The 27,637-nt window shown below is 40.5% G+C and overlaps 1 protein-coding gene across 1 annotated transcript in view; it reads left to right on the top strand.

Moving 5' to 3' along the window:
- The window catches only part of tmem131l (transmembrane 131 like), a 130,429-nt gene that overhangs the window by 45,584 nt on the left and 57,208 nt on the right, over positions 1–27,637 (top strand). Inside the window, exon 4 of the mRNA XM_028802678.2 lies at positions 9,538–9,600. Coding sequence (XP_028658511.1) covers positions 9,538–9,600 — 63 coding nt within the window. The remainder of the gene's footprint in view (positions 1–9,537; positions 9,601–27,637) is intronic.

Genomic DNA, 27,637 nt, shown 5'->3' with positions numbered 1-27,637 from the left:
TGGGTGCGGCAACATGTACCAATGCATGCTCCCCATCCTGACCTAATGGTTTATATTATTGCATGTATGTAGTCTAAAATAGGTTAAATCTGTTGTATGAATTTTTTCGTGAACATACTGTGCTTCCTTTGTACATTTGTGCAAGGACAATAAAAGGCGTTCTATTCCATTTTGTTGATAATCTGGAAAATTCTTATTTGAAATTGTAAAATCGGAGAGAGACAGTCAAATCTGAAAATTGTTTTAGGGACTGAGTACAAGGTACTGTACATAAATTTACTTCTTGTTGGAGACAACTACAGGAATGCAGCCATGCCTTAAAGTGTACCTTTTATTAATGCAGACAGTTAAACCCTTCTTCATTTTCAGTAATTAATTCAAGTGACTAAATATAATCAGAAAAACCTAAAACAATCCTTGAGTCATTCTCACTACCTTTCCTTGACTACCAATTTGCATATCCACTATTACAGGTATTCTTTGGTTTATAAACCTCCAAACTACAAATTCTTGTGTGTAGAAAGTTGTTGATTGCACCGGCACAATGCACTTTACTTTGCCCAAATGATGATGAAGATTGATGAAACGGACGTCTAACCCCTAACCTGTTTTTGCATAAGTGGCTTCTCTGCAACCTGTTGAGTACTGTCTTGCTCTTGGCTTTAAGGAGGAGAGCTGTTTCGTTTTTGAATTGTGCTCACATAGCTTCTCCAGTGTGCATCATAATTGTACTTCTTGTTGTGTTTTTTTTTTTTTTTCTTTTCAGATGTCAGAAGGCATATAAAGTAAATGCATAAGTGTTAGGGAAATGGGCAACATCAAAGAGAACTTGCAGCACATTCTGATGGAAAATAATGTGTTTATGTGCTGCTGAGTGAAATCTAGATCAAGCAGTGGCTGAGTTGTTACCAAAATAGGAAAAGACCGCTGAAAACATTATTACGTTGTGAGCATGGGTCAGACATTTACCTGCTAGCTATATGTTTACGTTCAACCTGTTGTTCCAGTTTATGGATTTTTTGTGTTTCTTGTTTTAGTGGTTTTAAATAATAAAGTTGTTTGGTTGAGCCAACCTGTTTCATGTGCGGCCCAAAGATCTGCATAATTTCTAAGCAAAAAGTTTGGTTAAATCTATACTTTATAGTTATTTCTGTAAAATGGGTAAAGTCACATTGACCTGTGCAGGCTAAATGGTTACTGCATTTCTTACACTTTTATCATTATTGCAATTTTTGGCTATATATTTTGATATGAAGCGCAATTGTACACAATTTGCCAGTCATAGTTCTTGTTGTCTTGTTATGATTACATTTAATTACAAGGAATGTAAAACTAATTTGTTAAAAGCCTTCAATGCATATACTTATACTGATAAATGTGGAAAATGTTAATGCTGAGATTTCACCAAATTGTTACGTAGTGCTTGTATTACTTCTGTAAAAGATTCGTGCCATATTAAATGCTAATAACTAATTGTATATAAGAGAGTACCTCACACATTTCTCTTCTGCATTTTGTAATTGTTTAATTATTACAATACAATTTAATCATGCAGTTTGTAGTTGCTTTATAGTCGTTAATCAAATTGCTTGGACTTTTTATAGAAAAATGGAGTCAGCTTTATAGGGTGTTCCAGATCTAATTATGCAACGTTAATGTAATGCAGTGCAATAATTGCATAATTAGATCTGGACTACCCTGTATTTAGTTTCAGTAATACTCATGTGAACATATACTTTACATTTCTGATCCTTTATTTTATGACAGCTGGACCTTGTGTCATAGTTTTTGTAGATAACCTTGTTGTCTTGTACAGATGGTAGTGGTCTTCCCGTACGGTATATATTTATTTTACTTGGGATTTTACCAGGTGAAACATCAATTGCTGTCAACTTGCTTACCTACTTACTGCTTATGAACCAAGCATTAAGTATAAATTGCATGGGATACTGTATACATATGTTCAAAGGCTGTATGTTTTAGTTGTAAATCACAGTTATATTGTGTCATTTCAGCACCACTCGGTTATTCTACTAAGTGGTTTTTACTGAGTAAAAATTGTATTCTTTTAGCAATTATGTTGTTTTTTCTCTGTCTGAACATTCTGGCTAATTTAATATTCATATTCACTTTGAATGGACAATTCCTTAACTACTTATTTCATGATTAGATATAATTGAATTCTGTCTCTCCTTTTATATCCTATTTTAATACTTTTTATAAGAGCAGCATAATCACTTTTCTGTTACAGATGGTTTCAGTTTTTTCTGTACATCCCATTCAAGTGTATGTCCCTGGTATATCTGATTTGATGTCAACTCATTGAGAACCATGGTGTTACACAACCACACTCCCTTTATTAGGATTATTTAAATTTTGTCCATACATTTTTTGAACAGCTAAAGAACACAAACTTCACATCAACATCCCAGCTTTGAATCAAAACAGTGTCTGAGCACAATGAAGGCAACATTGCTGTGAGCTGTGCTGCCATTCAACCTACTTAGTGTTCATCTGAAATATTTTCTGTTTTCTTTTTACAAAAAAAGTAAATTAGTAAATCTGTTAAGACAATTTCCAAAGTGTTGTGTGCAAGTAAGATTAACTTTTTACTCATTAAGAATGCTAGCTGTGCTTAATGTAAGATTTTTCTGCACTGTTGGGTACTGGCCAGTCAGTAGAATCTCACACAGTTGAATTTAGTTAAATAACTCTTTAAATATGGTAAGGAGATGATGTCGATTATTGTAGTTTTTTAAAATTCACAGCCGCTCTTTTTCACTGAGGGATGCAAATTAGCGTGCATGTGGGTTGGCCAGAAGGAAGTGGTTTTATGACTACCACACTGGTGCAGCTGTTGCTATTTCTTAATGTTTCCATTTCGTTTTTAAAAGCAAAGCTGTAAAGTTTGCTGTTCATATTAATTTACCATTACCTTTTTTGCTTCTAGCCTTGACTTCTGAGGCTTGCACTTCTGAACTATTACCCTTACAGTATTAACAAAGTTTGGATGAGTTAAGAAAATGAAAGTCAAACAGACATTTTAAGTTTTAAATTGTTCCATTTCCTGTATCATTCTTATTTCCTTTAAAGGAAGTTCTGATGTAAATACAGTAGGTTTAAACGAGCCATTTTATTTAAAATATTACCTGTTCTAAAAGCTGATTTTTTATTTTTTTTTTAAGTTAAAAAATTAGTTTAGAGAAACACAGTAGTATAATAGTTACCTATATTTGAAAATGTTAATGTAAGTAATTAAAAATCAGCTGCTTATTCTATTTTTTTTCTGGTTAAGAAACATTAGTTTCTTTCCCTTGTCCTCCAACAATATATGTACAGTAAATAATTATGCATTGCTATTGTGTTTACTAAAGAATGATGCAATATTAAAACAAGTGTTCATTGAGTAGTCACAAGTGTACAGGTGGACAATACAATTTACTCAATATTTGTGTTTTTGTGGGGTTTTTTTTTGGTTATGATCTGTTGTTTGTTTATGATCTGTTGTCAGTTAATTCACCACCACCTCTGTGCAGAGGACTAAATAACTGTAAAAAAATAGTGGATAATAATGCACTCATATTCAAAGACAAGAACAGTCCTCTTGGATAACTGTTTTATGTTTCTATAATTGCAATGTATAACTTAAAAAAAAAATAAATAAATGCATTTATTTTCAAACAAAAGTTTGAAAAAAGGCTTATGGGTGTGTGCCCTATGATTTTATGTAAAATGTGTTAAGCATGTCAAATTTTAGCACTACATATAGCATAACATTTAGGCCTATTATACATTTGTGATGTGAGATTTGTGTACGCATATGTGATGTTAAGTACAGTTAATTTAACCTCCTTTACCTTACTCCTAAGCACTTGGGCTTGGAATTCTGTGTAAGTACGGTTAAGCCCAATTCAGACTCAGAGTGACATGTAATGATCTTCCTTAAAGTGCTAAGCCCGATTAACTCTAGGTACAGTATTCTGCTCTTATCTAGTAGATGAAATAACATGCTACAAAAATCATGAATTTCTGCCAGTAACAAAACTGAAGTTTGAGCCATTGCTTGAATCGAGTGATAGTAATGACAATGCGAATTTGGTGGTATGTACACTACACTCTGGATGACTACAGCAGTGCTATTTTGGTATTAAAATGTTTCTGTTACGCATAATAATAATTTTTGTTGTTGAGAGAAAATAATTTTTCCAGGGGTTACATAATGCTAAAGGGGGTTGAAAAGGTCCAAGGGCTCCACCAAAACTCTGTTTCTGTTTTCTTTTTTGTGTATTTCATTGACAAATACTAGTTTTCAATCAAGGACTAGAAGGACATCTAAGTTGGGAATTTAAGGTTCGTCGCTTCACTGATTTGTGGATAATCTGTTGGTCTCATTTGACTGTAATCCCTAGCACATGCTGGAGGAGCTTGCAGTCAAATGTAACATGAACTGTTGTGAGAATCAACTCATATCTGTGCTCTATGCTAATAGTACTCTCCTGTAAAACAGTGGCTTGTGATGGGTAGCTACTCCAAATGGAAGAATTCATGAACCTTTTGAGGAACGATATATATATTATGAGATTAATCAGTGATGTGCTTTTAACATTCTTAGAAGTGGTTTATTAGACTTGGATGATTAAGTAGCAGCTTATTCCTTGGATGACATCCCCAAACTCGTCTATGATCACAAGCTTTGAGTAGTGACAAACACAAGAAATGGCTTAAACAATGCTTGGGTGTAATGTGGCTTTGCTTGTTTTTAGTGATAGAGTAAGGAATGTAGTAGTATTGGAGAGCCAAGTAGTAGAACAGATGCTCCTCTAGATTATGATAAATTAGCTGATAACAGAACTTTATTAGTATTGAAGGGAAGTTCCCTTCAAGATTACTAGTGTTACCATTAAGATAAATAAATTTTAAATATATTTCTACAGCAATCTTGCAACACAACATTGTAAAAGAAGTGTAGATAGATAGATAGATAGATACTTTATTAATCCCAAGGGGAAATTCACATACTCCAGCAGCAGCATACTGATACAAAAACAATATTAAATTAAAGAGTAATAAAAATGCAGGTAAAAACAGAAGGTAAAAACAGACAATAACTTTGAATAATGTTAACGTTTACCCCCCAGGTGGAATTGAAGAGTCGCATAGTTTGGGGGAGGAACGATCTCCTCAGTCTGTCAGTGGAGCAGGACAGTGACAGCAGTCTGTCGCTGAAGCTGCTCCTCTGTCTGGAGATGACACTGTTCAGTGGATGCAGTGGATTCTCCATAATTGATAGGAGCCTGCTGAGTGCCCATTGCTCTGCCACGGATGTCAAACTGTCCAGCTCCATGCCTACAATAGAGCCTGCCTTCCTCACCAGTTTGTCCAGGCATGAGGCGTCCTTCTTCTTAATGCTGCCTCCCCAGCACACCACCGCGTAGAAGAGGGCACTCGCCACAACCATCTGATAGAACATCTGCAGCATCTTTTTGCAGATGTTGGACACCAGTCTTCTAAGGAAGTACAGCCGGCTCTGTCCTCTCTTGCACAGAGAATCAGTATTGGCGGTACAGTCCAATTTATCATCCAGCTGCACTCCCAGGTATTTATAGGTCTGTACCCCCTGCACACAGTCTCCTCTGATAATCACGGGGTCCAGGAGTGGCCTGGGTCTCCTAAAATCCACCACCAGCTCCTTGGTTTTGCTGGTGTTCAGGTGTAGGTGGTTTGAGTCGCACCATTTCACAAAGTCCTTGATTAGGTTCCTATACTCCTCCTCCTGCCCACTCCTGATGCAGCCTATGATAGCAGTGTCGTCAGCGAACTTTTGCACGTGTCACGACTCCGAGTTGTATTGGAAGTCCGATGTATATAGGCTGAACAGGACCGGAGAAAGTACAGTCCCCTGCGGCGCTCCTTTGTTGCTGACCACAATGTCAGACCTGCAGTTCCTCAGACGCACATACTGAGGTCTGTTTGTAAGATAGTTCACGATCCATGCCACCAGGTATGAATCTACTCCCATCTCTGTCAGCTTGTCCCTAAGGAGCAGAGGTTGAATGGTGTTGAAGGCGCTAGAGAAGTCCAGAAACATAATTCTTACAGCACCACTTCCTCTGTCCAAGTGGGAGAGGGATCAGTATAGCATATAGATGATGGCATCCTCCACTCCCACCTTCTCCTGGTATGCGAACTGCAGAGGGTCGAGGGCGTGTTGGACCTGTGGCCTCAGGTGGTGAAGCAGCAGCCTCTCCATGGTCTTCATCACATGTGACGTCAGAGCGACAGGCCGGAAGTCATTCAGCTCACTAGGATGTGATGTGATACCTTTGGGACTGGGGTGATATAAGTTGTTTTCCAAAGCCTCAGGACTCTCCCCTGTTCCAGGCTCAGGTTGAAGATGCGCTGTAGAGGACTCCCCAGCTCCAGCGCACAGACCTTCAGCAGTCGTGGCGATCCTCCATCTGGACCCGCTGCTTTGCTGGCACGAAGTTTCCTCAGCTCTCTGCTCACTTGCACTGCTGTAATTGTGGGTGGGGATGTCTCTCCTATGCTGGTATCAGCAGAAGGATGGGTGGAGAGTGCAGTACTCTGAGGTGAGAGTGGGTTAGGGTTTTCAAACCTGTTAAAGAAGTTGTTCATTTGGTTTGCTCCTTTCACGTCTCTCTCGATGGTGGCACCCCGCTTCGAGCTGCAGCCAGTGATGATCTTCATCCCATCCCACACTTCTGCTCCAGCTTTCTCCTGTACTGCTCCTTCGCCGCCCTGAGCTGGATTCTGAGTTCCTTCTGCACACGCTTGAGCTCATGCTGATCACTGCCTTTAAAAGCCCCTTTCTTCTGGTTCAAAAGGCCCTTGATGTCACATGTAATCCATGGCTTGTTGTTAGCATAGCAGCGTACTGTTCTTACTGGAACTACAATGTCCATACAGAAGTTGATGTAGTCAGTAGTGCAGTCAACAACCTCCTCAATGTTCTCACTATGTGATCCCTGCAGGATATCCCAGTCAGTAGTTCCAAAGCAGTCTCTTGGAGCCTGCTCTGCCTCAGGGGACCACTTCCTGAATGAGCGTGTGGTTGTAGGTAGCTCCCTCACTCTTGGTTTGTAGTGAGGCTGAAGCAGAACCAAGTTATGATCTGCTTTCCCAAGTGCAGGCAGCGGGGTGGTGCTGTATTCGTCTTTAACGTTTGCATACAGTAAGTCAATAGTCTTATTTCCTCAGGTGTTACAATCCACATACTGGGAGAAGGCAGGTAATGTTTTGTCCATCGTCACATGGTTAAAATCTCCAGCGATTAGCACAAGCGCCTCAGGGTGCTGTGTTTGTAACTTAGCAACAGTGGAATGTATGATGTCACCCGCTATCTCCATGTCCACCCGAGGAGGGATGTATACAATAACAACAATGACATGTCCAAACTCTCTGGGCAAGTAATAGGGACGCAGACCTATGGCCAACAGTTCGATGTCCCTGCAACAAGTGGAGATTTTAACGTTAACGTTAACATGTCCAGAGTTGCACCACCTTGTATTGACATAGAGAGCTAGACCTCCTCCTTTCTGCTTCCTGCTGGTATTTGCGTCTCTGTCCTCTCTAACTGTGCTAAACTCGGGTAGCTCCACGTTAGCATCTGGGATGGTAGTAGTTAGCCACGTTTCACAAAAAACACAACAAATTACATTCTCTGTAGGTCCTGACATTTTTCACCAGCGCAGCCAGTTCGTCGATATTATTTGATATTGAGTTCACATTTCCCATGATCACAGAAGGCACCGAAGGCTTAAAATGCCACTTTCTCGCAAACCACTTGATTTTTAGCTTAGTGCCGGCTCTGCTGCCACGATACCGCCTTACCTCGTCGGGTAAATCGGGAACCACACCGACACTGGCATTTGTTCTCAGCGCTTGAAGTTGACTACTTGAATAGACGAGTCTCGGTGTGTAAAAATCCATGTCCACGTAGTAAAAGTAAATGTGTCCAGGGAACGAATCCACATGAAAGAAAGTGATAGGAGTGATCAATAAAAAAGGCGAAGGCAGTAGGTATTTGCAAAACAGAGGTTTCTTGCAGTGGATTGTAGTATAAGGAGTTTCTTGAGATATTGTGGAGCAATTCCATGGATACACTTGTGAGTAAACAAACAGAGTTTGTATTCGATACGGAGGTGGATAGGGAGCCAATGAAGTGACTGAAGGATTGGTGAAATGTGTTCATATTTCTGCACCCTCATCAGGATTCTTGCAGCACTATTTTGAATTTGTTGTAGCTTTTGAAGGCTCTTGCTGGGTATCCCAATGAGGAGTGCATTACAATAGTCCAGACTGGATGAGACAAAGGCATGAACCAGCTTTTCAGCATCACAGAAGGAGAGGTAGGGACGGAGTTTGGCTATGTTTCAGAGATGAAGGAATGCAATTTTACAAAGGTGATGGACATGTGTATCAAATGACAGATGGGAGTCTAACTTGATACCCAGATTTGTAAAAGAAGGGGAGAGGGTAATGGTACAGTCAGAAAAGGAAATACAATTTACAGAGGAACGAAGTTGATGGGGGGTGCCAATTATAAGAGCTTCAGTTTTGGTGCTGTTCAGCTTGAGGAAGTTCTTGGACATCTAGGCCTCAATCTCATCCAAGCAAGAGGAAAAAGTTGATGGAGGTGTAAGAGAAGTCGAATCCAGCCTCACATAGAGCTGCGTATCATTGGCATTGCAATGGAATGAAACTCCATTCTTGTGGATGATGTGACCCAGGGGTAGCATATAGATATTGAAAAGGGTCGGCCCAAGGACTGATCCTTTTGGGACCCCACAGGTGACAGTGTAGGTATGAGATTTAGCATCCCCCAAGGTCACATACTCGGCCCTATCTGTAAGATAGAACTCGAACCACTACAAAGCAATGCCAGAAAGTCCATTTATACAGTGAAGATGATGGAGAATATTATGATCTCAGAGAGTAATACAGCAACACCACTAATGCTGTAAAGAGATCAATTATGGACTGTAATGTCCGTGTTTGTGGATTTTCCCGGTCTCTTTGTTTGTACAAGTTTTTCTCTGTGTTGTTAAGTTTTCCACTCATGTCTCGAAAATCAGTGTTACTTTAATTAATAGCTCTGTGTTGGCCTAATGTTGAGTGAGCATGGATGTATATCATGTGATGTGTTTGTCTTGTGATAAGAGTGGCACCTCTTCTATGCTTGGTTCGTGCTTTAATACTGCCAGTGCCGAATTAGACTGTGGTCCAGGAAACTGTAATATACAGTAGCATCTATAGTTCAACATTTACAGTCTTGATAACTGAATATAAATTTTATATTTTCTTAGAATGGTAGTTATTTTCCTTTAAAAAGTGTTATCTTGATTAAAATCTTTTCTTTTGCAAATTATCTGAACAAAAGTACTGCCAAAATTCACTCCCGTCTGTTGTTTATCCTGCTTATAACATTTACTGGAAAAACAGTATTTTTTTTTTTTTTTGTCAAATACTACATTTTCTCGATTTCATTATTTTAATGATCTCCCCTTTTACTTGTAGCTCTCCACTAGGCAATGGAAGAGCCTTGCATTTTTGGCCATCTCAACTGGATTTTGGAACACAGTAAGTTTTCTTTTTTTTTTTTTCATTTGTGTTTTTGATATTTTCACATACTAATGGCAGTTTATATATAGATGAAGTGTGGTATAGTCTTTGAGTGTTGTGTGTGTTTATGGCAGATATTTCTTGTTGCTGTGATGTGCTTCTCACTGTCATTTGTGAAATTCTTTCTGAACATTTTATGAAACAATAAATGAGCTAAACAATTGTAGTGTCAGATGTTCTGAAAATTGGCTGTGTAACAACACATATCAAACCTTTGCTTTTTCACCTTGTAATTACTGAAATAGTTGTCACTTGCAATTAATCACTCGAGGTGATATGTGCCATTCTCCCCCATCACTGTCTCTCTCTCATGTCATCCTGAGTATACTGTAGTTGCTGGAATCAGAACTGTTAATTCTTCCTCCAAGATAAATGTCATTGCTCTTAGCCAGTTGCAGATCTGGCTGTCTTAGTTGTGACTTTGTTTTTTTTATGCAGTGGCTCTTTAAAGATTGCTGGAATATGCTGCTGATTAAAATAGTGCAGAATGTTATGTAAAATCTCAATGTAGAATTAAGAAAATCATGTAAATACATGAAACATTTACATTTTATTTTACTCCAGTTACATACAGAGCTATCCCCACAAGCACAGAATTGGCAGCAAGGTTGCATCCTTTATTATCTTCAAGATGTCAGTTAAAGGAAAGAAAGAATTGGTCTTTACTAGTGATGTCACAATACTAGAATTTTTGTATTGGATACAGATACCAGTGAAATTTTGCAATACTAGATACCTTTTGATACCACAGCAAAAACAGAAATCCAATTTTTTTTATTTAAGTATATAACATGCCCATATAAATATAGTAAATGCATATTTTAATAGCTTTATGCCCCTGGTAGGGCCACCCAAGGCAAACTGGTCCTAGGTGAGGGATGAGACAAAGAGCGGTTAAACAAAACCTCCTATGATGAAAAACAATTTTGGACGGTGTTTTCCCTTGCCCGGATGCGGGTCACCGGGGCCCCACTCTGGAGCCAGGCCTGGAGGTGGGGCTCGATGGCGAGCGCCTGGTGGCCGGGCCTGCACCCATGGGGCTCAGCCCGAAGAGGCAACGTGGGTCCCCCTTCCCATGGGCTCACCACCTATGGGAGGGGCCAAGGAGGTCGGGTGCAGTGTGAGTTGGGTGGTGGCCGAAGGCGGGGACCTTGGCGGTCCAATCCTCGGCTACAGAAGCTGGCTCTTGGGACGTGGAATGTCACTTCTCTGAAGGGGAAGGAGCCTGAGCTTGTGCGCGAAGTTGAGAGGTTCCGGCTAGATATAGTCGGACTCACCTCGACGCACAGCTTGGACTCTGGAATCAATCTCCTTGAGAGGGGCTGGACTCTGTACCACTCTGGAGTTGCCCCCGGTGAGAGGCGCCGAGCAGGTGTGGGTATACTTATTGCCCCCCAACTTGGAGCCTGTACATTGGGGTTTACCCCGGTGGACGAGAGGGTAGCCTCCCTTCGCCTTCGGGTGGGGGGGACGGGTCCTAACTGTTGTTTGTGCATATGCACTGAACAGCAGTTCAGAGTACCCACCCTTTTTGGAGTCCCTGGAGGTTGTGCTAGAGGGCATACCTTCTGAGGACTCCCTCGTTCTGCTGGGAGACTTCAATGCTCACATGGGCAATGACAGTGAGACCTGGAAGGGCGTGATTGGGAGGAATGGCCCCCCCGATCTGAACCCGAGCGGTGTTTTGTTATTGGACTTCTGTGCTCGTCACGGATTGTCCATAACGAACACCATGTTCAAGCATAGGGGTGTTCATATGTGCATTTGGCACCAGGACACCCTAGGCCTCAGTTCGATGATCGACTTTGTGGTCGTGTCGTCGGACTTGCGGCCACATGTCTTGGACACTCGGGTGAAGAGAGGGGTGGAGCTGTCAACTGATCACCACCTGGTGGTGAGTTGGCTTCGATGGTGGGGGAGGATGCCGGTCAGGCGTGGTAGGTCCAAACGTGTTGTGAGGGTCTGCTGGGAACGTCTGGCAGAGCCCCCTGTCAGAAGTAGCTTCAACTCCCACCTCCGGCAGAACTTTGACCACATCCCGAGGGAGGTGGGGGACATTGAGTCTGAATGGGCCATGTTCCGTGCCTCTATTGTTGAGGCGGCTGACCGGAGCTGTGGCCGTAAGGTGGTCGGTGCCTGTCGTGGCGGCAATCCCTGAACCCGTTGGTGGACACTGGCGGTGAAGGATGCCGTCAAGCTGAAGAAGGAGTCCTACAGGACCCTTTTGTCCTGTGGGACCCTGGAGGCAGCTGATAGGTACCGACAGGCCAAGCGAAATGCGGCTTTGGTGGTTGCTGAGGCAAAAACTCGGGCGTGGGAGGAGTTTGGGGAGGCCATGGAGAACGACTTTCGGACGGCTTCGAGGAGATTCTGGTCCACCATCCGGCGTCTCAGGAAGGGGAAGCAGTGCAGTGTCAACACTGTATATGGTGGGGATGGTGCGCTGCTGACCTCGACTCGGGACGTTGTGGGTCGGTGGGGGGAGTACTTCGAAGACCTCCTCAATCCCATTAACATGCCTTCCAATGAGGAAGCAGAGCCTAGGGACTCAGAGGTGGGCTCCCCCATCTCTGGGACTGAGGTCACCGAGGTGGTCAAAAAACTCCTTGGTGGCAGGGCCCCGGGGGTGGATGAGATACGCCTGGAGTTCCTCAAGGCTCTGGATGTTGTAGGACTGTCTTGGTTGACACGCCTCTGCAACATCGCATGGACATCAGGGACAGTGCCTCTGGATTGGCAGACCGGGGTGGTAGTCCCCCTCTTTAAGAAGGGGGATCGGAGGGTGTGTTCCAACTACAGAGGGATCACACTCCTCAGCCTCCCTGGAAAAGTCTATTCAGGGGTCCTGGAGAGGAGGGTCCGTCGGATAGTCGAGCCTCGGATTCAGGAGGAACAGTGTGGTTTTCGTCCTGGTCGCGGAACAGTGGACCAGCTCTATACCCTTAGCAGGATCCTGGAGGGTGCATGGGAGTTTGCCCAACCAGTCTACATGTGTTTTGTGGACTTGGAAAAGGCATTCGACCGTGTCCCTCGGGGAATCCTGTGGGGGGTACTCCGAGAGTATGGGGTACCGGCCCCCCTGATAAGGGCTGTTCGGTCCCTGTACGATCGGTGCCAGAGCTTGGTCCGCATTGCCGGCAGTAAGTCGAACCCGTTTCCAGTGAGAGTTGGACTCCACCAGGGCTGCCCTTTGTCACCGATTCTGTTCATAACTTTTATGGACAGAATTTCTAGGCACAGCCAGGGCGTTGAGGGGGTCCAGTTTGGTGGGCTCAGGATTGGGTCACTGCTTTTTGCAGATGATGTTGTCCTGTTTGCTTCATCAGGCCGTGATCTTCAGCTCTCTCTGGATCGGTTCGCAGCCGAGTGTGAAGCGGCTGGGATGAGAATCAGCACCTCCAAATCCGAGACCATGGTCCTCAGCCGGAAAAGGGTGGAGTGCCCTCTCAGGGTTGGTAGCGAGATCCTGCCCCAAGTGGAGGAGTTCAAGTATCTCGGGGTCTTGTTCACGAGTGAGGGAAGAATGGAGCGTGAGATCGACAGGCAGATCGGTGCGGCATCCGCAGTAATGCGGGCGCTGCATCGGTCTGTCATGGTGAAAAAGGAGCTGAGCCGCAAGGCGAAGCTCTCAATTTACCAGTCGATCTATGTTCCTACCCTCACCTATGGTCATGAGCTATGGGTAGTGACCGAAAGAACGAGATCGCGAATACAAGCGGCTGAAATGAGGTTCCTCCGCAGGGTGTCTGGGCTTTCCCTTAAAGATAGGGTGAGAAGCTCAGTCATCCGGGAGGGGCTCAGAGTAGAGCCGCTGCTCCTCCGCATCGAGAGGAGTCAGATGAGGTGGCTCGGGCATCTGATCAGGATGCCTCCTGGACGCCTCCCTGGTGAGGTGTTCTGGGCACGTCTAAACGGGAGGAGGCCCCGGGGAAGACCCAGGACACGTTGGAGGGACTATGTCTCTCGACTGGCCTGGGAACGCCTTGGGATTCTCCTGGAAGAGCTAGAAGAAGTGGCCGGGGAGAGGGAAGTCTGGGCATCTCTGCTCAAGCTGCTGCCCCCGCGACCCGACCTCGGATAAGCGGGAGACAATGGATGGATGGATGGATGGATATTTTAATAGCAAAAAAACTATAGCTCAATTAATAATTAAAATGATTAAAACCTATAAGTGTATGTACATTTACATTTAAGAAGTGTCTAATTGCCAGTATCAATTGTTTGTGTGTATATATATATATATATATATATATATATATATATATATATATATATATATATATATATACACAGTGGAACCTCTAGATACAAGTTTAATTCATTCCAGCACTGAGCTCGTATAGCTAATTTCTCGTACCTAGAACAAACTTCCCCATTGAAAATAATGGAAATCCAGTTAATCCGTTCCGCACCCCCAAAAATATCAACATAAAAATTAATTTTCCTTATAAATAACACTGGTAAATAATATAACTGTAGTTTACCTTTATGAAGAGTCCTAGCTGGCTTGAGGGAGACGATAGGGAGTAAGTAAGTTAATTTCAATGGCCATGGCTTCCTTTTTTTTCTTTGCAGCACTATCTGAGGCAACAATCTTCTTGAGAGGCATCGTGGAGTAATTATTTTCACGTTAAATGCAAAAAAAACAATGAAATCACAAGCGCACGCTACGGGAGAACAAGGAACACTGAGTGAGCTGACGGGCGGGCAGCGTCAGCTTGGGTGAATCCCCGAGTCGAGGCGGATCAGGAAACGCGTCACGCATACCCACAGCCTGACTCGTGGCTCGTTACGCGAGCCAATGCTCGTATTTAGATCCGAATTTTTCGCTCATACTTTCCTCGTATCTTGAATTTTTCGTATACAGAGGTTATCGTATCTTGAGGTTCCACTGTGTATATATATAGTTTTTTTTTTTTTTTTGGTAGAGAAAGCTTGTCTTGAGGGACTTGAAAATATCTCTTGGCGATAGTATCGTCTCAAAATTTTATTTTATGATAGACAGATAATATAACATTTATATATTAAATTATATTATAAATATAATTTTTCACATTTTCGTTTATTTCTCTCATCATTGGCAGTATCCTTTTTTTTAAACCATGGACATGTTATATGTCATTAGAATGGTCTCAGTCTCAGCTATGAAATGGTATACAGCTTGCAATGACACAACCAACTAAAACCACAGCAACCCGAAACTGCCAGATTGCTCATGAAAAACAGAATACCCCCACTACTGTTTAATGGTGAATATCTTGCTAACGCTTCATTCCATGGTGACGAGCCTGGGTAAGTTTTATTCAGCAGAGGCTGTTGTAAATTTTGATATATAGCACGTCTATATTCACTGCTGCTTTCTGAAGTTACATGCGACAACACACAAAAAATACTCTCAAACTTCCAGCTCACTGAGCCATTCTTCAGAGCCTGGGAAAGCCCATTGTTCAGACATGGCCATATTTGATGCCTTAGGAAATGTCACAGTCTCAGCTATCTAATGTTGTGAATTTTGCAATGGTGTGACCCACTCAGCAAGAGACATGCCCCCCAGAATCACCAGGTGGTTCACTACCATAGTGGTGGATGTGTTTATGGAATATGTTGTTTTTCTCGAGACTGCTTCACTGCAGATACACATGTGGTGGCTCATTTTGCTCAGGATAACCTGCTGTAAGTATTGCTACATTAATTGTATATTTTTGCTGTTGCTTTGTTGAGTTATATGTGAGAGCACATGAAAATGCAGGTGCAAGCTGTGCTGTTTTCTCTGGTTTTTGGCACAAGGTTGTCGTGTGCTTGCTTTTATTGGGGTTTCAAGGCATTGGTTGAAATCTACTGTTCGAGGCCTTTTGATTGATGTATAAATAACTCTTGGGTATTCCTTGTTCAGATAAATTATTAGGCTGGTTTTATTTATTTTTTTTTTTTTTGATGACATTTTATGATGCGGCACATGAATGATTTCATGCCAGATTAAAAGTCAACTGTACATACTGTAGCAATGTGATCACTATGAGTGTGTAGTGGACCCTGTGGCTTTCAAATGAGGTATTGTTTGTGTTCTGTGTATGATGCAATGAATAGTGTTTTAAAACATTTTTTGAGCCCATGTTGGCCCAGTACCGGGCCACTTAGGACTTAAGAGGTGGTCTTGTGTGAAATCAAACTTGTCAGTTTTACATGAATCCTTTGTTTTTAGAACAGCCTTTGTTTTGATGTTTTCAAGGTTTCTTGTATGAGCAATTACATTTTGTTATTGCTTAAACCTGTGTACAAATCCAGAATTAGAAAATTACTTGGGCTGTTTTTATCGGCACTCAAATTTATAACTGTGAGGCAGTCTTACATTTTTCAATGTACCATTCAAATATATGGCTTGTGATTTTAAATATTGGTTATACTGATGAGCAGTGGTTTATCCTAGAAAGGCAAAATAATGATACATATTCACTGTCACTGTCACAATCCTCACAGGTGGCGCAGTGGTAGTGCTGCTGCTGCTTTGCAGTAAGGAGATTGTGGGTTCGCTTCCTGGGTCCTCCCTGTGTGGAGTGTGCTTTGAGTAGTGAGAAAAAGCGCTATATAAATGTAAAGAATTATTATTACTGTGTGCAGATTCATATTTAGCAATGAATTGTGTATTTCAGTAGTTATACATCTTTATTAACATGGTACATGCAATATTAATAGGGAGATGTCCCTTGTATTTTAAAGCATTGAAACACTAAATAAATTTTATTTTGCTATTAACAAATGGAGCATTCGTGCCATTGCCATTGTAGAGAAGACAAATAGGCATTCCCACATCCTACAGTCTTATATGTGTAGCTTTGAACGTGTGTGAGGTGAGGTTCCCCATCCCCTTGATTCGTGACATTAAAGTCCATATGAGCTGAATGGTTGCTTGGATATTTGTTGAAGTGCTTATTACAATCAGAGAAAGAATACAAAGCCTCCATTCATTTATTGGTACTGTGTAGGACACTATTTAAAGCGATTTAATTTTGTTATCTTTTCATCTCCTCTTACAAATACAATACAAGTTAAATGATTACACCTCATTTGATAAGGTAATGTTATATCAGTTTTAGAGCACATATAAATCTGTTTCTGAACTAATTCCATAATGTATGTATGTGTTTCATACAATTCCTGTACTCTTGTGCTAGAATTCTCCTGTGCAAACACAAAGCATTTCCAGACATGACATGTGCTGTTTTTCCTTTCAGGGATATGTTGATGTGGTTCTGTAGCATCACCATTGTGAGAAATTTGTTTATATGTAGTTTTCATGCACATTTTTCTCATGTATTTTTGTGTCTTACATAGAAATTGGTCTACCTGCACTTTTATAATTGCCTCAAAATTCATAGCAGACTATTATATGTAAAGTTTTAAAGGCAGATGTAGAGTAACACATTACATGCTGTCATATACCAGGTGGTACGCAAAAAAATAAGTAATTTAATACTTGATGCTATGACATGATGATCATGCAGAATTTGTACCATATTCACATCTGTTATTGTTATTGCTTGTTATTTTTTTTGACCTGGGTAAGGAAGTAAATATTCTAGAAGTTTGTGGGTCATATTGGAGAGGAAGATGAAAATCAAACATGAAATGGATGAATTTTGGCAGCAGACCAGACAGAAAGTATTTCTTAGTGAAAATATAAAACAAAGGTTTAAAAAAAGCCAACTGGTGAGAAAATTTCAAAACACTAAAGGAAAACAGCACCGTGATAGATAAAGAAACAATTATCTAATTAGAGGAGTTATAAAGGAAGTTTTTATTTAAAATGACAATGTGGTTTAGAAACCAGAGAGGTAAACACATCATGGTATTACTACTCTAAGACTAAAATATTATTAGTATGTTGAATTTAAAAATGTTTTAAAGGCAGGCAATTAAAAGGCTGAGTCACTGTCTGTTATGACAAAGTAGAAGGAGAGGAGTGAGATGAGGGGATGTAAGCTCAGATGTAGAGTCAGCAAGTGTGCTCAGTTAGATAAGACACACAGGGTTAGTCCTCTTTTCCCTCTGTGGGTCAGCAGCTGTACTTTTTACATGTACGTTTTTATGCATCACACATCATTACCATAGACTAAAACTTAAAATTAATGAGTGCAACTTTCTTGCACTAATCTAAAAAAAACCAATATCTTCACTGTACATAGCAGTTCATTAGTTCAGATTGTCTTGTCTTAAGTAAGTGCGATGTTAGCATTTTATGGCTCCTGTTTAGGTTTCAGGCTAAAACTGACAAGCTTTTCTGCCCATGTTCCAGCAGATGTGTAAATAAGAGCAAAACCCACTATGACATTTTTGTAGTATAGAGAATATTATTTGCCAAAGTTTATCCATGCAAGAAAAAAAAATGCAGAAGTCTATGCTGACAGTTTTTTAAGTTCAAGCTTACTGGCATGTGTTCATAGCACCATGAAATACTTTCTTGGTAGTATAATTCAATGCCTGAAGTGAGCTGGATAAGAAGGATATGAAGCACACAATGACTATAGCAACATGCATTAAATATATAATGTACAAAAACACACAGACAGTCCATGGTGGCTGTTGATAAGCCTTATGGCCTGTGAATAAAAACAGCTCCTGAATCTAGTGGTGTGAATGCTGATGGTCTTGTACAGTTTGCCAGAACAAAGGAGGGAGGGAAATAACGGTATAGAATGGTTATTAATAGTCTTTCCCTTTCTAAGACAGGTTGTGATATGAATAGCTTAGGCAGGAGAAAGCTGTGCACCAGTAATGTTCTTTGCTGTTCTTTGAGCTGAGTAGGTGCCACACCTGTATGCAATGCATTCAGTGAGGTCAGCCTCCATTGTGCATCTGTAGAAGTTGGTGAGAATAAATTGAGATTTCAGGGCTCTTCGTACACATTAAGGAAGTAAAGGTGCAAAATGTATTATTGATTATTATTATTATTATTATTATTATTATATGAGGAAGTCGGGAGTGGCAGAGAAGTACATAAGAGTTGTACAGGATATGTATGAGGGAAGTGTGACGGTGAGGTCTGCGGTAGGAGTGACAGATGTATTCAAGGTGGAGGTGGGATTACATCAGGGATTGGCTCTGAACCCTTTCTTATTGGCAATGGTGATGAAGAGGTTGACAGACGAGATTAGACCGGAGTCCCCGTGGACTATGATGTTTGCTGATGACATTGTGATGTGTAGCGATAGTAGGGAGCAAGTTGAGGAGACCCTGGAGAGGTGGAGATATGCTCTAGAGAGGAGAGGAATGAAGGTCAGTAGGAACAAGACAGAATACATGTGTGTGAATGAGAGGTGGAATGGTGAGGATGCAAGGAGTAGAGTTGGCGAAGGTGGAGGAGTTTAAATACTTGGGATCAACAGTACAGAGTAATGGGGATTGTGGAAGAGAAGTGAAGAAGAGAATGCAGGCAGGGTGGAATGGGTGGAGAAGAGTGTCAGGAGTGATTTATAACAGACGGATATCAGCAAGAGTGAAAGGGAAGGTCTACAGGACGATAGTGAGACCAGTTATGTTATATGGGTTGGAGACGGTGGCACTGACCACAAAGCAGGAGACAGAGCTGGAGGTGGCAGAGTTAAAGATGCTAAGATTTGCATTAGGTATGAGGAAGATGGATAGGATTAGAAATGAGTACATTAGTGGGTCATCTCAAGTTGGACGGTTGGGAGACAGTCAGAGAGGCGAGATTGCGTTGGTTTGGACATGTGCAGAGAAGAGATGCTGAGTATATTGGGAGAAGGATGCTAAGGACAGAGCTGACAGGCAAGAGGAAAAGAGGAAGGCCTAAGCAAAGGTTTATGGATGTGGTGAGAGAGGACATGCAGGTGATGGGTGTGACAGAACAAGATGCAGAGGACAGAAAGATGTGGAAGAAGGTGATCCGCTATGGCAACCCCGAACGGGAGCAGCCGATAGAAGAAGAAGAAGAAGAAAATTGGTTATACTGACGTTTTCTGCAAAACCATACATTCTTTAGATTTCTGATATTTGTATTGTCCTTCTTGTTCAAAGAGGCACTGAAAGAACAAGAAAGAAGATTTACATGGCTAAGATTTAATTTTTGAAAGCAAGGGTTTTCTACCTTTGACTGGTTTGAATATAAAATCAGGAAATATTGCAAAGTTTTTTTTTTTATGTTTTAGAAATATTCAAGGTATATACTTAAAATTGGGCCTTAAGTAGTATAATGTGAAATTCTTACAAAGTTACCTAAATATATGTAGTGCCTTGCCCAAGAACTGTTGGCTCCCTGAGCCTAAATCACTTAACATATGTATGTGAACACATCTTTTTTATCTCCACTGTTCTGGATTCGAGTTTATACAACTGAACTGCTTTACAGTCTACACAGTATAGTGAAACTCTTACTTGCATATGTCATGTATACTATGGACAGTAATGTGACTTGTCAGACAATAAACACACAAAAAAATACTACACAAAGCAGTAAATCAAACATCAGATGAAAGTCAATTAAATGCAGTTCTGAGAGTCATTGTGGGCCTATTAAATTTTAGGGTAAAAGTGGTCTAAATATATTACAGCAAGTTTTAAGGGTGCTCTACTGCCCACCAGAAAGCTGGAGGAAGAATAATAGCTATACAGCATGGCTGAGCATAAATAGAGATATCCAGAATTTCCTTAGATAACTGAGGAAGGAAAGGCATTGATGAGGCTTCTTGATGATAGCTGAGGTGTTTTGTGATCATATTAGATCATCAATAATGGTGTATTTAAGAAACATAAAGCTATCGACCCTCTGCACAACCTCCCTATCAATACAGATGGAGGTCTGGTCTTCTTACTAAAGTCTAACAACTCACTTCCATGGTTTCGATGACATTAAGGTAGAGATTGGGACAAGCTACTTCCCTGTAAACTGTTTTAGCATTGTTGTTGATCAGGCTTATTATGGTGTTAGTCAGTCAGTCATTATCCAACCCGCTACATCCTAACACAGGGTCACGGGGGTCTGCTGGAGCACATGTAATCATGTAGCTGGAGGTATGTCTAGCCACACTGTCATGAGCCAGCAAAGAATATTGTAGGGGCTCAGCACAGCACATGGATTACCTCTGGGTTGAGTATGATTTGTGAAGGAAATGAAGCTGCCAGTCCACACATGGTTAGGCCTGCTAGTTACACAATCCATAAACAATTTACTATTACTGACACTAATTCAGAAGTCTAAAACCATGGTAATAATTCTTGACGGAATAATAGTGTTCATTGCTGAGCTTCAGTCTGTACCTCTTCTAGCAACACAGTAGTTGTAGGTTAACCAGTCTATACTGTATGTTGTGTCGAAACAATCTGTATATCGTGTTTAATGTGACCTAGCATGGTCTCTTATATAATCTCTTATATAGTCTCTTAATAACTTGACAATTAAGTATGTTCCATGCCACCGGTTGAGACAGATTACTCCTATTTTCTTTTAAACAAATGATTTTTTTATTACAGATAGGAGCTCTAAACTCCGGGAGACATAAAAAATATGCCTACAATTGTTTGGTACTATGTTTTAAGTGTGACTTTTCATTTTGTTCCAACTGGTTGCTTTAAAAAAACAATCCTTGCACTATTCACAGAATCAAAAAATGTAGTCATCTGGTGGTGCACGAACTTCCATGGTAGAGACTTTGTTGTTGTAATCAAAGTGGGCGTATGAAGCGGTTAACTCATCATAGTGATAAAATTAGTATGTGATCCTACATGCTTAAATTAGTATGAGCCTTCCAATTTATGGGTGGTTTTAATTAGGAATTGAGTAGATTATTATTGTAGGCACTACTACTACTTTTTATGTGTTTGGTCACAACTGTTACATCCTCCTTTTAGAGTTAGTGAGGAATTGCTAGATGTATTAAAATCCACATATTTAAAATAATCCTGTAATTTTTTTTCCCCCAGCTTCTTTCATCTGGTAATATACTCATTTTGTTATTGATTCCTAATGTATTTATCTCTACTTATAAACGGCTATAAAATGGCTGTCCAAGGATAAGGGCAGGGTAGCAGGAAGTAAGCATCTTTGGTTACCATCAAACAATGATCTAGCACAAGGGTGGACAAACTGCGCGGCCCGTGATGTCAAACTGTGCAGCCCGCACATAAATTTAAAACCTTCATGACTTTGTTAACAAAAATGACAGCAACATCAATCTGAGTGGCTCACACACAAGTTGAAAACTTTTGTGATTTTTATTAACAAAAATTAAATACATAATCAGTGCATGTTTTGGAACGTGAACAAATGAGCATGCTCGTTTATACTGTTACGTATGTACAAACAGATACTTGTGTTTATGAAAGTGGACTTTGTACTGCATGTAACCGTACGCGGACACTGACGTTTGAGTAATCCGTAGTTGGAAGACCGGTTGCTATGTAAGCACACTCGTTCTCGTGAATGTTGTTGGGATTGCTAGAATTAATTTGGCCGTTGTCGTCCGAGCGCTGTATTACATTTCAAATTTTGTTATCCTTAACAATGAATGCTACTGTGAAAAAACCTAAAATTGAACATAAATGCTGTGTTTTTAACAAGGAATGGACATACAAGTATTATTTTTTTGCAAATGTTGAAAATAAAAAGACTGTGCCTAATATACCGTGACACTCTTGTAGTTTTTAAGGAGTTCAATTTAAAGAGACATTTTTAAACTAAGCACAGTAAGTTTGGAAGTAATTTATCAGAAAGTGAATTACAGCTAAAAGCTAATTTTATATGCTGCTTTCTTTGTGTACCAAAGTTATATAGTTCTATGACTAGTAAAAATATATTTTTGTTTGAAAATAATATTCATTATTTAGCAAATTTAGATTTTTGTCACATGCGGCCCACTAGAGACCTTAAAGATGTCCGTGTGGCCCTCCGAGAGAAAAGTGTGCCCACCTCTGATCTACAAGAGGTAAAAGTATTGTTGATATTGTTTACTAATGTTCCACCCAACCAAGATGTCACAATCAGGATCTTAATATTGCAAACAAAATCATTACTGTGGGGTGGGGGAATTGTCACTTCGAGTTCTAGCACCTTAACCCACTTACTGTTTCCTTCTTCTGGTCTTTGTTCCTCACTGCCACGGCTCATCCCACTCCTGCCACCAAATGTGACAGTGCGGGTTGGCACCGGACCCTTCCGGGAGTATCAGAAGGAAGGGTCTGATAGCATGGAGCCAACCTGCACAGTCCAGAAGAAGGAAACAGCAAGTGAGTTAGGTAGGCAGACTCATTTTAAATAACCTACGGACTTGAGCCAGAGGTGGACATTTTAGGATTTTGACCTATTTAATGGACATTTATTTATTGTTGATTTTCATTTGTCATTTTAAAGGGTGGTTTTTAGTGCTTTTATTGATTTTTTTTTTTTGTTTTGTTTTGTTTTTTGTTTTTTAGTGTCACTGTTAGAAGGAATACATTTTTAGTGCAGTGTAGGCCCAAGCCAAGAATCTGGTCCGTCAGTTGCACTGGGTTGAGTGAAGGAAAGGTGGAGTCTTCCCTTGCAACTGAGGCTTTGTGGAGGGAGGTATGTAATGAGTGGTCTGTGGTGCATGGTAACTTTTTAAATAAATAATTGTGTCCCATAAAGGTACAGGACTCCAATCAGGTGTGAGTGTGCGTGAGTGCATTTTGATCCGTGGTTAATTGAGGTGCAGGCTGATTGCGCAACACACACGTGCATACGAGGGTTGATCAGTCAGACACCTAAGGTAGGACCACGGAGAAAATTACTCCTCACACCTGCACCCAGTTAGGTAGCAGAGTTAAACATAGCCTGTGTGAGATAGAAGGGAGACGAGGAATGAACAAGAAAACTAAACAAAAAGAGAGAGAAACAGACATAGCGGTTAAAGGATGGAGTAAAGAGCAGAAGTGAGAGAGAGCCAATGTGAATAGAAAGGAAGCAGGCAGACGGCAATATGAGTCCACGAAGAGGAGCGCGTGGCATGTGCTCAAGGGGGCTAAGGGTTGCTTCTGCTGAGCATGGGTACAGGAGCAATATTATTCCAGAGGGACTACCCCTCAGGGCCAGAAAATGGCAGCAGGAGTCCAAAATGGACTTGGCAACGTCCCGTAGATCACCATGGTTTGGGCAGTTGGGAAACAGGCAGATCAGAAGGTTGTCTGCTCCTGTTGGTTGATGTCTCTCTGTGCTGTGAGATCCAAATAAAATAAGCCAGAGAGACATCTGTTTTAAAGGGAAGCTCTGGGGGACTATGACTTTTAAACATAAGAATCCTGCCGTGTTTTAGTCTTGTTTGTATGGATTATTTATTGAACTGTTCTTAACCTCCACCATCACGTTTTTATTGATTATTTACATATAATGGATGAAATACTGCACTTTAATTTGAACACTCATTTCTTATTGGATTGTTTTAAATAAAAGCACTTTGGCACCTTTTTGCACCTTCCTGTTGTTGCTATGCATGTGTTCTCATCTGCCTGACTTCTCTCTCTAACTCATTCATTTGCACAATTGCTCACACTGCACCCTCAATGGTAAGTACTACTGGCCTTTATTTTAAACGTTTGCCCGGAACTTTGCTAAACTTGTATGAACGGCTTCTTTTTGACCAGGCAATGCATCGCTTGCGTTGCCTCATTTCTCTTTTCCAGCAGTGGGAGAGCATAACAGGTGGCAGACCTGGCCTGATCAGATGCCGACCAATTCCCGCAATGCTACATAAATCAGGCATGCATGCCGCAGTCATGCAAGACCCAGTCCTCTGAGAAGTATATCCTCTGATATACATCACCTCCCCCTCCCTCAAGATATGCGTGCCCATTGTCTCGATAGCTATTTAAATAAAAATATGAATAAGACTATAAATAGCTGCTATAGTGTGACCAGGGTTTTTTCACTTGCAGTGGTGTGCTGCACCACAATCATCCATCTGATATTGTTAGCATTATGTCCTACATCATACTGGGTGTGCACAGTGGAAAACAAACAAAGTGAATTTAAACTTGGTTTCTTTCTGGAGACTCGGAAGAACAGAAACATCTGGCTTAAGAGCTACATAGAGTGCTCTAGCAGCTTGATAAGGCAAAACTTTCTTGCATTAAGACCACCAAGACCATAGATACCAGAGCTGCTGTCTTTTGAATTGATCATGGCTGAATTGTTTGGGACTGTAATTTAAATTTGGCAGTAAATAATTCCACGAAGAGAGGAGACTGGAAATGACCTTAGTTACTGTTACTTGTTTCAGTAACAACGGACATCAAAAACTACAGCACCCAAAAGCATTGTAATTAATACAGCATATTTAAATTTCATAAGAGGAAATTGTTGTAATTTAGTAATTTTAATTTAAAACTTAAAGTCTATAGTAATGTAATTTATAAAGCATTTACATAGTGATAGGATTAAGCAATTTCTGTGAGGTCAAGAAAAGTTTGAAAATATACTGGTGTAAGCCTGTGCTGTCAGCTTGATCTGGGTGGCTAACAGACAGTCCATCCATCCATCCATTTTCCAACCCGCTGAATCCGAACACAGGGTCACGGGGGTCTGCTGGAGCCAATCCCAGCCAACACAGGGCACAAGGCAGGAAACAATCCTGGGCAGGGTGCCAACCCACCGCAGTAACAGACAGTCCACCAAAGCCATATATGGCAAGATATTTGCTTATGGAAGGCAGTTGGCTGGTTCCGGAAATCATTAGCTCCCCTTACTGATATTTGTGCAGAACTGAATAATTCCTCCCTGTGCTTTACCATCCTTAAAATCATATACTACACTTTCACAGGGTTATTGCTGTCATTTGTATTGAATACAGCGAAATTATTATTTGCTTGTGCTAATCAACATGCATCACATTGACACTTTCTGGTGGCATGCTTTTTACCTGTGTGCTGTTAGATAAAGTAACCTATTTTTTCCTAAGGGTCACTATACCATACTCCTTTACTCCAAATGCAGATGTTTTTTCAAAATATATATATATTGTATATATTATATAAAGGACATACATTTAAATGGGACAATGTACAAGTAAAATTTAAGGCCAGTACTAAAAGTGCCAGAGAGCTGGCCGAATCTTGGCTATCAAATGAGAACGCCATCAACAGACACTTGGACATAAATCCAGCATATGCAAACTTAAGAAGAACATGTTCATAATAAATAAACTGTACACCCAATTACCCCCCCCCCCCCCCCCATCACACTGACTTAGCCACCCACCCCCTCCACGTAATGTTTTGCTATATATTGCCTTTGATTCTTGTAAGTCTTAAGCATTATCCTCTGATGAAGACCCCTGGCAGTGGTTGAAAGCTCAGGAATAAAAACTACTTTATGATACGTGATTCATTTTTTCTCCCTTTGTGGATCTCCAGCTGCAAATATGCAAACCGTATCACAGACCTTCTCTTCCATATATATATATATATATATATATATATATATAGATATATATAGATATATATAGATATATTTAAATATATTTTTTAATTACTTGGAAAAACTCCCTGCCACATAAGCTACTGCTACAAGATCTAAAAACCACAAAATTAGTACTTAAAGCAAAGATCTTGTAAAAACCAATCTGTCTATTTAGTAATTGATGCAAGACTTAATCTTCACTATCTGGGTGATTATATTATAGATGAATTGTTCGATGACAAAAAAAATATTGATTTTTTTTTTATTGTTGGTGTAGGGAAGCAATTTTTATGGTAGAGGAATAGCTTCTTCCATAAAAAGAAAACATTGGGAGGTCTTGTGATTGGGAAAACATCAGTCAGCAAAGCGAATTGAAGAGAGAGCTACAGAAATCAACACATACTTGCAGAAAGAAGTGATCTGAGGGGAAGAAAACCACTTTATGTGACGGCACCACAACTAATTGTCAGATTCACTGTACACAACATGCGTATTTTTTTAATGATTTTCTAGTACACTGATGATGGTTACTCTTGTGCACGCTCCCATTAGATTCAAAAAGTGTATTTTTCATTTTACACAAACCAGCAGGACAGAAGTGTTTTTAAGTGCCAGTGTACAGCAAAGGCTACTAGGCAATATGTTAAAATTGTTTGTGCAGGCTGACAATTGCCTATATATATTTTTTATAAACTATGGCAATAAGAAGTTAATGTTTTTAATTCTTCAAAAACAAGCAAATACATCTGCCCCAAAACCATGAAAATTCCTTAACAAATTTGATTGAAATTTGGTGACATAATATTAAAACAATTAGCACTTTGTGTTGATATTTGTCATTAATTATGCTCTAGTGAGTGGGACATTCTAACACACTACATCCCCCGTTTCGCCACAGACCTGATGGCAATTGCACAGAGCAATGGGTCGTGACAGTTTATGCAGGTGAAGGCAGTCTTCAGAACTGAAGTAAAAGGAGAAAAGTTTGGCGAAGCTCGAAGAAGACGTGTTTAAACAAGTGCTTACTAAGAACTGCGACTGTGAGCATAGTCACTTTTGCACAATTGACCCACTACGAAAGGTATTTAATGCATCTTATCTTCAGCCTTGTGTAAATACCAAAAGTGGGGACAACAATTCCCATCAGCCAGTGAAGTGCAAGGAATGTTTTCTTCAGCACTCACAAACTTGAAATAAAAACATCAACAAATGTGGAATGTCATCAAAGGTAGCAACTGCTGCATTTTTTTTTCTCAACCACTTTGGAATAACAATTGCATTGTATTTATTTTAAATTAGTTTTTCTCAGTCTTTGTGGATTTTGAGACCCAGTTTTATCTTTTTAAGTGCCTTGATGGCCCGCAGACAGCTTTTGAAGAGAGAGGAGGTAGGGGTTTTCTCCTTAGGGAAACAATTGCAGTTAGAAAAATATCATGCAGCATTGTTGATCACTTTGGCAGACAAGGAGTGTGTAACTTTACAACAAATCAGAGATAAACTGATTAAAATTGGTACATAGCCATACTGTTGACCACTTGCATGTCATTATTAAGTCCTTGGGTCAAATCAACA

This window comes from Erpetoichthys calabaricus, chromosome 5, assembly GCF_900747795.2.
Source record: "Erpetoichthys calabaricus chromosome 5, fErpCal1.3, whole genome shotgun sequence".
Lineage (NCBI taxonomy): Eukaryota > Metazoa > Chordata > Cladistia > Polypteriformes > Polypteridae > Erpetoichthys > Erpetoichthys calabaricus.
Note: the sequence above shows the minus strand (reverse complement) of the source record. Positions and strands in the feature narration are given on the sequence as shown.